Source organism: Epinephelus moara, chromosome 9 (genome assembly GCF_006386435.1).
Source record: "Epinephelus moara isolate mb chromosome 9, YSFRI_EMoa_1.0, whole genome shotgun sequence".
NCBI lineage: Eukaryota > Metazoa > Chordata > Actinopteri > Perciformes > Serranidae > Epinephelus > Epinephelus moara.
Genome location: NC_065514.1, coordinates 35,065,382 through 35,081,855, shown reverse-complemented (window position 1 = coordinate 35,081,855; position 16,474 = coordinate 35,065,382). Strand labels below are relative to the sequence as shown.

Here is a 16,474-nt window from a genome sequence, read left to right as displayed (position 1 = left end):
ACTGTGGGAGGAAGCCAGAGTGCCCGGAGAGAACCCACGCTGACACGGGGAGAACATGCAAACTCCGCACAGAAGGGCTCCCACACCCGGGAACGAACCGGCAACCCTCTTGCTGTGAGGCGACAGTGCTAACCACCACACCACCGTGCCGCCCTATATATATACATATACATATATATATATATATCAACACGGGCAGCGGATGAGAACAAATATATATTTTTTATTTTTCAGAATAAAATAAAAGAAAAGATGTGCAGTATATGTGAATAGTATAGTGATTTTTTATCTAAATCACTATTATCAAGCTGCAATTCGCTTCATTTTGAGAGACAATAACACAAGTTAAACTTTTCACCCCGTCATCACACTTGTCACCATCATGGAGGACTCAGGCGATAACACTTTGCAGCCCAAGGATGAGGTGGCAGCCCACATCAAGTTCAAGACATCCATGGAGGATCCTTTTGAGGTTTTCTGGTTGTGAAAGGAGTATGCTAAAATGTTTCCTAACCTGGCAATGATTGCGCAGAATGTTTCTGCCATCCCGGCATCGAGCTTTGACTTAGACATAATGACGGGTAACGGGTGGGTTCTGGTACTGAGCTTTACGGGTATGGGCGAAGGGCGGAGAGCTGCTACAGGCGGTTTGAAAGCAGCTTTAAATGCTTGAGTGCATAACAAAGCATCAAAACAGAGCTTGTATAACAAAAAAATTGCCAGGAAGGTTCCCCTGGAACCCCTGACAGAGGTCCGGGCTAAGCCCCGATTGTCGTCAATTCCTAGAGGCGCCCTTGCATACATGTGCAGGGCTGCTGACTGATCCCAGACTTCCTGTTATTTTTCAAAAGTGGCCCCCAGGGAAAGCAAGTTGAGTATCCCTGCTTTATATACTCCTATTCCCAACTGTTACTAGTAGATTTAATGTAAAAAATGCAGGAAGTGTTTAGTTTCATTGACTGTAAGTTGCTGCGCCAGAGTAAAAGCAAATGAAATTAAATAGCTAATGGAAACAGTATTTGTGTTAATGAGGAGAAACTCTGAGGAGCAGAGTGATGAGTATGACACTACTCTGTTGTTATACTGATGAAATAAGTGCTGTGACATTGTACATTACACTGAATGTACCATGTAAACTGTTACAGTAGAGGTAATTTCACCCTCCTCAATGTTTTTAATCTGTCTATATTAGCGGACAGCCTTTGTTCATGCTCCAATAGCTATTATTAAGACACCTTTTATTTGAAAATTTACAGTAATCAAAACGTTGTTTAACCCCAACCACACAGTGCAACAGCAAATACAGTGGAAATGCAAAAAAAATACAAAAGGTCACGCAGAGGAACATCCTTCTGAAAATGACTTGTGATGATCAATGGTGCTTTGGGTTGACTCTATCACAGACCCTTGCTGTGCTGTGATCAGTCTTTTCAGAGAGGCCATGTTTGCGGACAGCTCAGCAGGGCCCTGTTTTAGATAGATGTCCTTAGCATCTGAGTGTGCATAGGAACGTTCTTGTACACCAACAAAGGTTTGATTTGAGATGGGGCTCGTGGTTAGCCTGCTACTTTGGCAGCCACTCTGCAGTGTCCCTGTGCTGCTTTTATGCCACGGCTCAGACTGGTGGGTCCAGTCTTGCATGTTGTTGACCTGTAATGACAGAGGGCACAGTGAGGACTGAGTAAACTCTGAAGAGTCCTGAGTGGTCTGGTAGCATCCTCCTTCTGAAACTCTGACAGGAGAGGAGGACTTTCCAGAAGGCTCATATTCAGGGTCGATGGCCTCCACTTTGATTTGAATGGTTCTGGCTTTGATCCGCAGTTTGTGGGGCAAAGCTGAAGAACTGGCATCTGGCACTTTGTGTGTGGAGACAATGACACTTCTCAGGTCAGCTACAGATGGCATCAACCCTTTGGGGACCTGCTGCTCATCCTCACCGTCTGATGATTTGCTTACAGCACCATCATCTGAGCTCCTGGGGGAGTTACTAGATGACCTAGTGAGCTGCAGGAATGAGGCAGGCTGGGAGTAGACTCCTGGCAAAGGGCTGGCCATGTAGTTTCTATAGAGTTCGTAGGGACTACTTCTCTCTTGTGCATAACTGCCACTCTCTGCTGGTTCCTGCTTAACCTCTGCAGTCCTGCAGATATCAAAGTTGCCCTGAGTAGCAGTACATGTCTCGGGTGCATGAGGTGAATGCTTGATGACTGATACGCAGCTTCTGTGCAAGTGAAGAGGCTCCAAAACCCTGCTGGAAGAACTCTGGCCAGCATTGGGTGGAGCAATCTCCTGGTAAAGGTTGATCGCATTGGAGCTGGATAACTTCTGGACTTCTTGGGCATATGCTGCCAAGCTCACCAGGCCAAACTTCAGCTTTAACGACAGCAGCTCAGCCTTGAGGGAGGCATTTTCCTCTCCAAGGGCCATCAGCTTGTTCTCAAGCACCATGTCGTTTATGCGCCGCTTCTCCCTGGAGCGTTTGGCCGCCTCGTTGTTTTTGCGACGCCTCTCCCAGTAAAGGGTGTCTTTCTTCTCCTCTGGGATAAACTCTCTTTTCCTGCGACAGGTAGTTTTAGCCTTGAAAGGAACTGTAGAGATTTTGTGGCCTATCACATCTCTGTTAGCCCCTTGTAAAGCCACAGCCAGGACCAGAGCATCCTCTCCACTGTAGGACTCACTGGAGTCCACCTCTTGCTTGATTGATTGCATATTATCACTGTTGGCTACTGTCAGTATGTTCACAGGTCATTAACTGTACACCATAATGCTTCAGTGCAGCAACAGGAACTGCCACATTGGATTAATCCTCTTGAGTTGAGGGAATCTGTGGAACAACAGACAATGAGAGAGGTTCTACATGTCAGTGTCAAGTTGAAACAAAGTTCAAGTTAACAGTAATCTTAAGTCATGTATTTCCATTAAAGGACAACTTCGGTATTTTTCAACCTGGGCCCTATTTCCCCATGTGTATGTGTGCGTATGATTCATGGGTACAACTCGGTCTAAAACTGGTTCAGTATTGAGGGAGGCAGATGCAACCGGAGCCGCGAAACGAGCTAAAACAGTAACGGGGGCAAATACGTCCCGTATAAGTTTGCGCATTAAAAGTGCTTTTTTTCGCCACTGACCGGTTCAGATCGCCAGTGCTATGAGTGGAGTCAGCTGTCAGTCAGTGTTGGAGCAGAGAGGGGGAGGGCTGCCCCGCTGGGTATTGTAAGTGAGTATGTGTGTATGAAGTGTGTGTGTTACGCTAGAAGAGTAACAGACACAGACAGAGTCTTTTACGTGCTACCCCCTGGAGTGTTACCGGAGTTTTTGGAGTGCTCAAATAAATGGGCCTTTTTCCCGAACGCAAGAACAGGATGTCGCGCAACACCCCTACAGCTTTAATAGGCTGCCTTTGTCGGACAGCGAGATGCTGAAGTTGTGGCTAGTTGTGCTACAAATGGATGCTAACACTCCTGTCCAGACACTGCGTCTTGCAGACCATCGGGTCTGCAGTGCTCACTTCTCCCAAGATGACTACTGCCAGCCGAAGAAGAGAAGACATCCAATCCCAAAACACCTCTTCCTCAACAAAACGGCTGTCCCATGAGTAGAGAGAGCTACAGACACAGTGGAGCAAAGCTCGTGACATCACACAGCCCAGAGGTAAGGGAAAGACTAAGTTAGTATGCTATTTACAGAGATAGCACTGGCGATCTGAACCGGTCAGTGGCCAAAAAACACACACTTCATACACACATACTCACTTACANGTCATTACCATGTTCCTTTCCCAATCTAACCTATGTAATTTACTTGCCTAAACCTAACCTTGGTAACAAGGTTGTAACTTTATGTTAAGTAGGTAACGTCATTTGTGGGGTGCTAACTTGTAGGATATCATACGAACCGCTGTATGAGTATGTTGCATTACAACATGCTATTTCTAAGTTCAATCTCCCATTTTTCAAGATTACATTAATAAAATTAGCTGGTTTATTTATCTTTTCAGAAACTGTATTTGTGCCTGTGGCAACTGTCAGTCAAAAACAACTATATTGAAAGATATTATATATATATATATATATATATATATATATATATATATATATATATATATATATATCTATGGACATTTAATCACTAGCTCAAAGGAAACTTAAAATGTTATGAAACATGACAGAATGAGTTCTATTTTGAAGCAAGCATGGTCTCTTCATATCTTTACAGAGTTATGTAAAAATCTCTTTTTTTTAGTCAAGGGTTTAAAAAACAAGATTTTTTTGAAAAGGACACATTTAACTTTAATCTGGTGCAGATCAAATGAGTGAAAATTGTTTTGTTGAGTTTCATATCCTAGAACAATGACCAATTTCATTTTTTTTAAAGCCATGCTGGAAAATAAATGGTGCGTCATTTACTGGTGTCACTATGTTTATCTTGTTACAGATTAATTTTTACCAAATAGAAAATACTCAAAATTAATAAAATACATGTTTCTAATACAACAGAAATATTGCCAATCTCTGATCACCAGTTCAAAGTGATGTCATTGTGTACCTGAGAATCTCAGAGTGACTTTGAGGGAAAAACTCACCTCGCTCCCATCTGGATTTTTTCCAGTTTATTTTGATGTTCATTTCCAGATTTAAATATTTATGCAGTTATTTCCCTTTAAAAGCCATATATTAGTCAACCCCTGCTCTTGATCAATATGTTCTTTGATTATGTTTTTGTTCGGTTTGAATGTCTATACAAAAACTCATGTGACTGATGGAGTTAATTTAGAAAGTATTCAGACATTTTCACTTTTCTGTTATGTTGCAGCCTTATCCTAAAATCTTTTTAATTCATATTTTTTTCTTATTTGGCAGGATCTTAGATTTTTTTTGCAAATGTATTAAAGAGAAAAAGACCCTTTACTCAGTTCTTAGTTAAAGCACGTTTGACAGCGATTACAGTCTTGATAATATGGGTATAAAGTGACAAGCTTTGCACACCTCAAGTTGGGGATTTTCCTGTTGGAAAGTGAATCTGAACACTGCTGACCAGGTTTTCATTAAAGATATCTCTGTACTTTGCACCACTGAGCTCTCTCTCAACCCTGACCAGAATCCCAGACCTCGCCACTGAAAAACACCCCCACAGTATGATGCTGCCACCACTGTGTTTCACCACTGGGATGATACTGTGCTGGAATTAGCGGTGCCTGGTTTCCTCCAGACATGACAGTAATAAGAACTGAGGCCAGACATGCAGATACCTGTTAATATTGATTGATCTTAAATAGACAGGTGTGTGCTTTTCCCAGTAATGTCGAATCAGTTGAATTTACCATAAGGGGACTTAAGATAAGATAAGATAAGACAAACTTTATTGTCCCAAACGGGAAATTTGTTTTGGGCACATAGCGCAACAGAGCTGCATAGCAGATACAACTGGGGCTGCACGATATTGGAAAAAACTGACATTGCGACTTTTTTTTTTTTTTTTTGCAATATATATTGCGACATTAAAAAATACAAGAATTTTCACCAGATGACTTAAACTAAGAAAATTAAAAAATAGTGGCGGGGCTTTTACTGACCACAACTGCAGAGGCTACCAGCTTCATTTGAAACAGACTACATTATAAATGGGCCCTTATTTATTAATCCTACCTCTGTATCTTTATATTTTTACTTTTTATCCGCTCCCGTTGCCTTGATAAAGTTAATGCATTGCACCGTCATTTCAAACTGCTGAGTGCTCATAGAGACGAGCGGAGCTCTCTTCAGAGCTGCTTTTCTGAAGCAAAACAAAAATTTACATGATCTAAAAAAAGAGAAAACATCGCATGTCCTGCGATGTGACTATCGCACGAGCACATCGCATGGCAATGTTCAAACAATATATCGTGCAGCCCTAGATACAACCATCATATACAGTGAAGACACACAGTAGACAACCATGTAGTACAGCAAGAACACCCATTTGAATAACATGATTGTAAAATTATGACTACTGGGCAAAATAAATACATCAACTTTGTCATAACAAGTAAGGCTAACAGAATAAAAGCTCCTTCAGGTTGCACTAGCCCAGGGGATAATAATTACAAGTGCAATAAAAACAGTAGCATAGATAGTGCAAATAACACACAGTAGTGCAAATGAAACTGTCACAATCACAAATAAAACAGAAGTGAGAGTAAAAGCATAAAAACATACCAAAGTGTGCAACAGGTCACTAGTCACAATAGCAGCCCTGCTCCACCAGGGAAACACCACAGGGCCAGCAGATGAAGAGAGTGGCATAACCAAAAGAACATTACAAGATTTTCTTTGGTGAGGGGGGAGTCCAGTTGTCAGGGATTCAGAGCCCAATCAACCATCAATCACACTGATGAAAAACTTTTCGTATAAAGCTGCAACATAATGTGAGAAACCTGAAAGGGTCTGTATACTTTCTGAATGCACTGTAAATGCTGTATTATTATATGCTGACACAAAAAGTTAATTGACCAACTGACAGAAAATAAATTGGCAACTATTTTGATCATCATTTAATTCATAGCTTTTCCTTGTCTTACCTTTCAGGAAATGGAATTAAAAAAAAACTATTACAAGATGTCTTAAATCTGACAGGCAAAAATAAAAATAACAGTTGCAGCCCTAAATGTGTCAAACGTATTAGGAGTTAACAGCATCTCCACATACAAGTCGTTTCTTTTATGCTTCTTAAAGTTACAGTTAAGCACTGATCTCAGTTCAGTATTAAGTATTAGTAATTAAGTAATAATGCATTAGCCCATTATTACCTTGAAGATGATATTTACAGTTTATTGATAATCTCTGCTCCTAGGTTTAAAATAACAGTTCTGAGTGGAATGCTACTCAAAAAGGCAATTTAGCTTGTTTTGGGCTTCCAAGCTCCCATACATCCAGAGGAGAAGGAACAAAGAACTACAGACAGCTGTAATCTTAACACGTGGCCAAACAGAAGCTCAAACACAGAAACACACGGCCTGTAACCTGAAGCTTATGTATCACACAATCAACCTAACACACTTATTCATATCTAATGTTAATTATTATGACTGCTACAGAAAGATGTTGCTTAATAGAAATAGAAATAAAGGTTAGGGGTGTGGTAACATACCAAAATATATGTCTCCTCTGACTTTGTGTCCTCATTTTGTCTTTGTAATGAATCTACATTTAGGATGTAAATGATTAAGAGAGAAACATGATTAAGAAATGACAAATAATATGCGGCTACCTTTCCTATGGAATGAAATTTTGGCTTATTGAGATTTAATATGATACCACACAATGTCAATTCATTCATAGTCTACAAAGCAACCTGCAATCCTGTGAAATAGTCCATGCCTAATTTTACCATTTGGAAAAACAGCCACAGGCGACTAATCTACTCTGGTGGAAAATGCATGACCCTCCCTCCACCATAAATTAGTTATTTAATTTTTTAGATTTTTTTTTCCTGGAGTTGGAAAAAGCCTTGGTTTTTCACTCTTGTCATGCATGCTGGTTAGTCAGTGCATATGGTTTATTTTTGACCAAATTCTAGGCTAAATGAGAAGTGTAGAATAAAATGAGTTTGATTAAATATAACTACAGAGTGCCCCAGGGATGACATTTTATGATTATTTAAGCCTAAATGCAATCACCAAAAGTAAAAAACTAATCTTAAATTATAAACAAACTACACTACAGTTGCGTGACCTAACGTGACCACAACACTGAAAAGCCATGATCAGTGTGATGACATTCTGCAGTCCCATTTAGACACTTGTTAGCAACACATGCCTTTTTTCAGGCATCCAACCAAAAACCCATTCAAAAACCCACTGACTTCAAGATGAGGGAACCAGGAGTGCACAAATGCTGACTCATTTCTGGTTTATAGGACTCATTTGGGGCACTCTTTTTTTAAGCTCAGATTTGGTCATGCTTTTATTTTTTATTTATATAAGTATTTGTCGCACATGGCGTGTTTAAGGACTGTCGCAAATCTTAAAAAATGAAATGATAAATCCTGTTTTTACAGTTTCTGGCTATGATAAATGGTGTAATTTTGGCAATTTTTAAAGAAAACATGCCGGCATGTTTTTTTTTTGTTTGTTTGTTTTAAAATCTATTGTAAAATAATTACAACCTTTACATTTGTATGCCCCTTCCCTAAGCCAAAAAAAATGAGTCCCTAACCAGTGCATAACGAATTACTTGACATACCTCCCCCTTTTTGCATAGGTAACGAACAGTCCCTTACAGATGTTGAGATTTGACTCAACACCGCTGCTGAGGTTATGTAGGGATGATTACCCCCTTGTCTTTTCTAACGAGGCAACATATGACATCAAGACTAAATTTGGATCACACGTGATTAAAATGGGTGGTAATATTACCGCAACGTGAGCTTGATTTGGAGGGGGGTGGCGACGCGGGAGTTCACCGTCGGTTCAGCCGCGACAGGCCGCCGGGTGCATGTACTGAGGGAACGGCCCGGCCCGGACCGCAGCGGGCCGTCAGCACGTCCTATTGTCCCAGATTCCTTCATTGTGTCCGTATAGCAACCCCACACCCCACCCTCACCCCACCCCCGGCCTCCGACTGCCAGTATATTCTACGGCTGCAGACATTATGCAATGTTTGTCTGTGTGGCAATAACAATAAGGGCCAGTGTTTGTTCTGCTATATATGTGTGTATGAGTTTAAATAACTCCAAATTATCAACCATTAATAAATCTGTGTCAGATATTAAACGCTGTGTGTAACGTTAACAGGCTGTACTGAGACAATGTGGGCATTCACTGTGTTGACATCATTGCCTTGCTTACTCATGACACTGGCGGCTGAAGCGTGGGGTCTATCTACGCCCTAAAAAGTAAGCGCCTGTAATGTGAACATTGAGTACAGTACGGAAGACACTGTTTGGATCAATAACTCACTGACTCATAACAGTCAGACAACAACAGCAGCCACAAGACTTTGATAACGTTGCTGCCAGCTATCTCATATTCTGGGTCACAACACCGTGTCGCAATCCGTAAAGTCCTGCTAACGTTAGGCCTACAGTACGAGCCTGAGAACTGATCAATACATGTCTCATTTACCGGCCATTGTCCTGCTTGTATCGGCTATTACTACAGTAAAGTCTAACTAATAACAGCTAACCGAGATAATACACATTACCTTCAAATTCAGCTTAGTTTCACCTTTAATGTGAACGGTAACGTGGCTATTCTAAATTTAAAGTGTGTTTGAAGCAAGAAAACACAGTGGTTAGCCAAATGACACAGAATTATAAGCTAGCTACCAGCTTCTGTGATTCTGGGACCTTCTCCACCATCCCGCAGACATCGTCCAACACAACAAGTAAGAATAAGGTTGCTTTAATGTTACCCTAAAAAAACGGTACCTTTTTTCCACCTGGTTGGAGGCTTTGGTCTGGCTTTTCCACTGCGTATTAGGCACAGAGAAGAAGTTTGGCTTTCCCATTGGTCAATAAGGAAATAACTGTCGATGAAATCCTACGAGTTGCAAAGTACATGGCTCTCCTCCCTTGGCTTTTTCCTCTCAAGGTGGCTACTGACTCATGGATCTGTGTTAGTAGGTCAGTGGTTAAGTGTATTGGCAGCGTGAGATTGAATGACAGTCATCGCAGCCAATCAGAACGCAGCATTTTCCAATTTTAGCCAATGACTTCTGGCCTCAACAGAGCGCTCAAATCTCATATAAAATGTATGTCGTCATCCACAAAGCGCGTGGGGCTTTTACATGCGTCAATTCATCACACTACATGGGTTTTCATGATTATAGGTAGCCTCATCTTACAGGTTTATCTAATGTTATTATTACTGTTAATACATCTATGTGCACCTTTCTAAATAAGGTTGCAAAGCGCTTCAAAATGGGCACTGTTTAACTTCTATACAATAATCTGGTAGTAGGTTATGATAAGTAGACCCTATCTACAGTACAGTAATCTGACTGAAGGCTTGTATTAGTGTTGGGAAGGTTACTTTTGAAATATCACAGGATACAGATTAGTAGTCACTCTGTTAAAAACGCACTAAGTAACCATTTTAATTACTCTATCAAAATAATCTAAGCCTACATTTATTTGCCTACTTTTTGATTATTTTTCTAACAAATGTTTTAAACTAGGCAATGAATGTGAAAAATGTCCAGAAATGCCAAAAGAAGGCATTCCTGCATGGTGAAAAAGCTGCAAAGCAACAGAATGAATGTTATATTCTACATATAAGCTCTTTACCGAAGAGTATATTTTCAGATGTAACCTATTTGTGATCACCAACATTTTGATTAGTGACTGTAGTTTAATTAAGCATTATAATTTTTTGTCATTATCTGATTACAATTATATGTAGCTAGTTATCATTATTATTTATTATTAGCCTAACCTTTATTGAAACAGGGAAGACCATTGAGAGCAAGCTCTCTTTTACAAGGACACCCTGATTACAGTACATCGAAAACAATAAAAGCACACAAAAATAACAGTATACATCAACAAGTTATAAAACAACTGAATAATATAAAGGTTACAATATGTATGGACAAAGACATCAGTATGGGAAAAACCATAAATTCACAGAAAAACACATGCATTCACACTGCTCCAAGTAAGATTTTTTTGATTGATTAAAATGAATTATTTTATCTAATTTTATAAGCTTCTGCAGATTATTCCACTTGTGTGGTGCATACTGTTTAAGAGCCAGTTTCCCGGTCTCAGTATTAACATCATGATTTTCTGAACAACAAAACAATCATTAACAATAGTCTTGGGACCCAGTGCAGTGTGAAATTGTTCTGTAAACAAAGACGACAGCATAGGAAAAACATCAATTCACAGAAAAAAACATGCATTCACACAGTTACACACAGCTCATGGTTACATGTAACTAGTTACTCCCCAACTCTGCTTGTAATATAGTCAGATTGTTTTATATGTAGTCAGCCCAATCTAGTTATATCATTTATATCAAATATATCAAATGTTGTTGAACCACTGTGTTAAATTAGCCTACATTATGGTGCTCTACCAGCCAGAATGTAAAACTATATGTGACTTATAATGAATAAACTTATGCCCTATGCAACAGCTCCATATCTGTTACTAATGCTATTACTACTAATAATAACAATAAGAATAACAAGGATAGTAGAAGGTATTATTTAAATATTGTTAAATGAAGATGTAAATACAATTCTTGGCAAGATACCACAATCAAACCACCAGGAACTGCACAACCTTCATAATGTTGTACAAATATGAAGTGGTGGAGGACACTTTCAGAGCCTTCATCAATCCAAATTAGCAATAGCCTACCACAGTGTAGAAATATTTCATTGTAAGTGAAAGTTCTATTCAAAATTTTACTCATGATAATGTCCATAATTATTATAAGCAAAATATATTATAGCTTGAAATTTCAGATTTACATGAATTTGGATACAGTATGGCAATACAAAAAAAAAAAAAAAAAAAAAAATATGCAAGTGGAAAAGTAGAATGTAATTTCTTTACGGAAAAATAAAATAACTGCAAAGGCATTACTGTGCTCAATAAAAGAAAATTAGGAAAATAATAATTTACAGAAGTTACACTTAGATCCATTGCAAAATACTCTGTATACTAGAATAATAAAAAATATTATTTTTTATTTATTTTTATTATTTATCTATTTATCTATTTGTGCATGTGTGCAACCCAGATGGAGCAATACAAGTGTCTTTGGGTCCCGTTACTATCAAGAACTGTACTGTTTCAGCACTGTTTGTTCATACTGCCAAAGAGCTCTAGGGGTCACTGTTGGATAACTGGTGTAAATTTGAATGGCGTTTGTACCTGGAGGTTCAGAGTTAAGATGGCTGCTGCACATGAGTCCCTGCTCAAATATGTGTTCCCGTGAGGTTCACATACTTGTTTGAATGTGAGCGCAGTTTGTGAGGCCGTCCGTTGTATCACTGCTCCTGCAATGACCTACTCACATGGGACATTAAAGGAGCTTTTATAGAAGTATTAACAGTGGACTGAACCCTGTTCATGATCGTTTTCCCCCTTAAACGTTTCCAACCATATCAGGAAAACAAAACAACAGAGAGAAAAAACACTATAATACTACAGGACAAATACTACATCATTGTCCTAACACTTCACTGCAGCTTCATATAAATCATTCAAACTCATAAAATATCATGTTGCCTATTAAGTGGTTGCACCCTGCAGTCAAATGGAAAAAATAGTACACATTTCACATGTTGACTTCAAAAAACATTCAGAAAAACCTAAAGCTTGCCTGACTTCTAACCTTATGGCATTTTAGTGTTTTTATTCCATCTTGGTTTACTTTCAGCTGTTCTTGTTTTAAATTATTCATCCACTTGGAGGTTAAATTGTTGTATTTAGTCTTAAGGTTTTATTGTTTTACTAATTTGGCTTATTACTCCGTGATTAGTTTTTATTGCCATTTCTATCTTAGTTTCTAATTTGTGTTCTTTGTGCCTATGATCTTTTGTTTATTTGTTTCCATTGGCTATATTGTGAATGAGGTCTCTACCTCAATGTATTTTTGAGTTGAAAAAAAAAAAAAAAAGAATAACTGAATGAATTTTACCACAATGCTGTTTCATGTAGGCCTATGTGGTATTTTGGTAAATTTAGTACCTCCACAAAATGTGTGTCTGAGCAGCACTGCATTAGGCATACATTACATATGGTTGTAATAACTGTCTGATTGGTAGGTACTGGTGGGTTGGTTATGCTTTGGTTGGGCCAGGCTGTGTACTGTGAGGAACTGTTGACCTACACTGTAAACCCAAATGACCATGACGCAAAATTTTAATGTAAAGTCTACACAATTACCCTGGATTGTCAAAATGACATCAAAATCATATGTTCACTTGACATAAAAATTCGTCCCTTGTTAGCTTGACATCATTTATTTATGATAAGTCAACAATTTTTGAGTTTTCAGTTAATTTGACTAAAATGTATTGAGCCAATTTCACCTAATTAGTTTAAGGCCAATAAACAACACTATCACTGTACACTTACATATTGTGATGTGCTGGGGCTAAATGGGTGGAGTTTCCCAGCATGTCGTGAGACAAAGTGTTTAAGATCATAAGCCGAAGAAAAATGTGTTTAAATATGTTTTAAATCACTCATGTAACCCATTACAAAGTGATTAATGTTTATGAATTTCACAATGGTTCCAACAGGTTACAGTTAATGTTGTGGTAAAAGACATTTTGCACCATGAGTTGAGTGACCTGCCTGTATAAGGCAATAGAATTTTGTCAAAAATAATGGAGCTGAGGGTGGGACTAATAAGACTACTTCCAGAGTAATTGACCCTAATTGTTAAACTTGGTTTTTCTGAAATACATCATCTTAGTTTAAATGAACATAAATAGAGCAGATGTCATTTGTACACACAATATTTTTATGTTCATTTGACATAGAATTAAATGCTTAAACAACAATGAAAAACTAATGCTAACCTGACATAAGATTCCTGACAGGCAAGAGTCATGTAACACATGGCATACTCAGAACTTTTATGTTACTGTATTGTGCTAAACTAAAAGTTGTGTGTGCAAGCTGTTTCCAAAAAAAAAAAGAAAAGAAAAAATAAAGTTCTGTGAGTGAATTGGGGTTTCCAGGGCAAAATGTAAACATTAGCCCCATTAACACCACAGAAGCTTTTATTAATTAGGCTACCCGGAAATTTGAAAAACCTCGGCACGTTTCCACCCAAATTACCCAGGTAAAAAACTTTCCCTCAACACCAAATTTACCCTGTAAAAAGTACCTAGTAGGGGGGTAGGACTTTTCAGATTATCCGGAATTCCTGAGGGGCGGGGCTGTGTGCCGAAGAACGCTTATCGGTGGAACACACACGCAGCATACCGCATTTCCTGGCACGGGCAGCTGCTGAAAACTTTATAGAGTACTGAAGTCACGCCCCTTCTGGCGAAGCTCATGGGACCTTAAATCGGAAAAAAATGAATGGCAGTGAATGAGGAGAGAAATATTATCTTTTGGTCCCGTTTGAGTTGTGACATGAACTCCAAATATGTTGTTAAAGTCCGTGTAAAGTGAGAATAAATATGTCATCTGAGTTTGACATACCACAGAAAAAGGTGTTGTAAGCTACCCTGTCAAATTTGAACGATTAAAAAAATCGGCAAATATATGAAATTAGGCTTCAAAGTTGTGTAAAAATCAGCCTCTGTCTCTGCTCTCAAACGTTGTGGGCCTGTCCGCCGAATGCGCGAAAACAACGCCCCCTACCAAGTGTCACCTGTCAATCAAAGTCACTACCGCTACCAGGAAAATGGATGCATCTCCGAACTTTCTTCTCCAACCGCAGCCTTACATGTTTGAGCCACCAGAGCCAGAATGCAGCTCTGAGCCAGAGGACACTAACCCCCTTGAGAGTGGACCTCGGTCCTCTCAGTCTGCAACAGAGTGGTAATTTTATTTCTCCCAATTATAAATAGCAATGTGTGTAACTGTCTATTATAACCCAATGATAGCTTAATTAAGCTAGGCTATGGAATAAAACGTCTTCTGTCACTTTAGCACACTGTGCTTAGCTTAGCTTAGCCTAGCTTAGCCTCTACAGCCAAGCATCAATCTAGCAGGCCTCATGTAATATTTTTGGCATGTTAATGAATATGAGGCCCCACCATCATCAATATTAGACTAAAGTAAAAATTTAGCTCATGTATTATTAGGCCTACACGTATCTGCAGGTCTTTTAACTTTTTATGAGGATTGCTTACTGTCATGGCAACACACAACCTTAGTATCAGACTATCCTGTAATCTGTTCAGATAACTGTATGATTGTTCATAACACAGAATTCACATCTATTAAAATTCAGCTTAGTCACATTGTGAATGATACTGTCCTTACACAGGTGCACCTGTGAAGAATGCATTACGATGCCCACGGAGGAGCAGAATGTTTGCTGCAAAGAATTGAATGCAGTAAGTAAATAACATATGAATACACAACCAGTAGAACATAACATAAAACATAAATTATGTTTTAAATTCATTAATGACATATTCATATTTTTTCTGATCTAAGGTCCCATGAGCTTCACCAGAAGGGGTGTGATTTCGGCACTCTGTTTCATTTCTACAAGCTTCACTTTGTTTGTGTTTGGGTACAGAATCCCGGGCAAAATTATTAAAGACCATAGCCTAGTACTGATAAGAGCTAACGGTATCGGTTCTTTTGTGCCGACGCTGATCTCCTCTACACACACACTGATGTGACACGGTAACCGGTGAACAGAAACTTGAACTTGACTCGAGTTGACGGCAGCTACACTCGTTACTGAAAGTGACATTAAATCTTAGGGGGTAAGAAGCCAATAATTTATCAATAGCAACATGTGTTCAGCAAGCATGAACATGTAAACATGCAGACAGCGATATTCAATATGCTCCGTCCACAGTCTCTCATCCACCGACACTAACGTTATGTCTTACACAAGGACAGCACGCTAGTTCAGCTGATAGTGAATTGTTACTAATAAGCTCAAATGACAGCTGTCTGTATGTAGACTAACTTAGTTTGACACTTATCTTAAAATACTTTAAAAGTTAGCTGCTGGCTGAGACAAACAGCCCCTCTTCCGGACCCAGCCTACTGCAAGAGAGAAACCAGAACCAGGTTACCAGCATGCTTTTATGGTTTGACTGTGATTACCTGATTCTGTCCAGCTGTCTGATCGCTGGCTGAGACACTCCTCCTCCCTCCTCCAGCAGCAGGCAAAACCACACCCCGCTGCCACACCAGGTAAACAAATTCCTGGTAATAAAAGTTCCTGGAAGTGTTGGTGGAAAAGGGGCTATTAACAGCTATAGCATTATATGATAATTCCCTGAGCAGATTGTAGAGAGGAAGAGCCTCTGCTAAAAGTTCCATATTCGAGCTACAGACACGTTCCTTGACAGTACTATGTCCCAGAGTTACACCATTGATGAAATGGCAAGTCCCCCCAATTCATCTTACAATACAATAAGTTGAAATCACTAGCTTTGGTAACAGTTCAGCTTGGCCCAATGGTCACAACCAGAGAGGCGGAGGTACTCAGACTTATCAGCCTCCCGTTTGATCAAGCAAAAATAAACCATAGTGTCCCACTGGTGTGCACTACACAGACATCTTGATTTTATCAGAAAAAGGCAGTCTGAGCAAAGAGGGCAGAGGCCCCACCCACTGTGTAATTTACTGTAATGCAGATGTACAGACTATGCAGATTTGTTCTTGGCTGTGACCTTCATCAGAGCACACACGAGTCGACAGCGGACAGGCAGATAAGGGTAACCAATTTCAGTCTTTTCACTGGCAGTATGCAGCACACCTGTGTACACCCCTGCTGGTAGAAGCTCCACCTCCTGGAAACTGTAGTTCTTAAATACTGAATGGAGCACTG

The 16,474-nt window shown here is 39.4% G+C and overlaps 1 protein-coding gene and 1 long non-coding RNA gene across 3 annotated transcripts; one reads left to right on the top strand and one right to left on the bottom strand.

Annotated features, from left to right (window-relative positions):
* Positions 1–1,221: 1,221 nt before the first annotated feature.
* Positions 1,222–9,587, bottom strand: nfil3 (nuclear factor, interleukin 3 regulated). Of its 2 annotated transcripts, XM_050052709.1 has the most exons (3): positions 9,406–9,587; positions 6,195–7,178; positions 1,222–2,824 (listed from the first exon to the last, which is right to left on the bottom strand). In XM_050052709.1, exon 3 carries the CDS (start codon positions 2,707–2,709, stop codon positions 1,333–1,335), a length of 1,377 nt encoding a protein of 458 aa, XP_049908666.1. In that variant the 5' UTR covers positions 2,710–2,824; positions 6,195–7,178; positions 9,406–9,587; the 3' UTR covers positions 1,222–1,332. The 2 variants fall into 2 exon arrangements, with proteins under 2 accessions (XP_049908666.1, XP_049908665.1); XM_050052708.1 differs by lacking the exon at positions 6,195–7,178.
* A 4,798-nt stretch (positions 9,588–14,385) lies between these two features.
* On the top strand, positions 14,386–15,240 carry LOC126395352 (uncharacterized). The gene is made up of 3 exons (XR_007570440.1): positions 14,386–14,493; positions 14,945–15,014; positions 15,118–15,240. It is a non-coding gene; the product is annotated as an uncharacterized LOC126395352 (long non-coding RNA).
* The last annotated feature ends 1,234 nt before the right edge of the window (positions 15,241–16,474 follow it).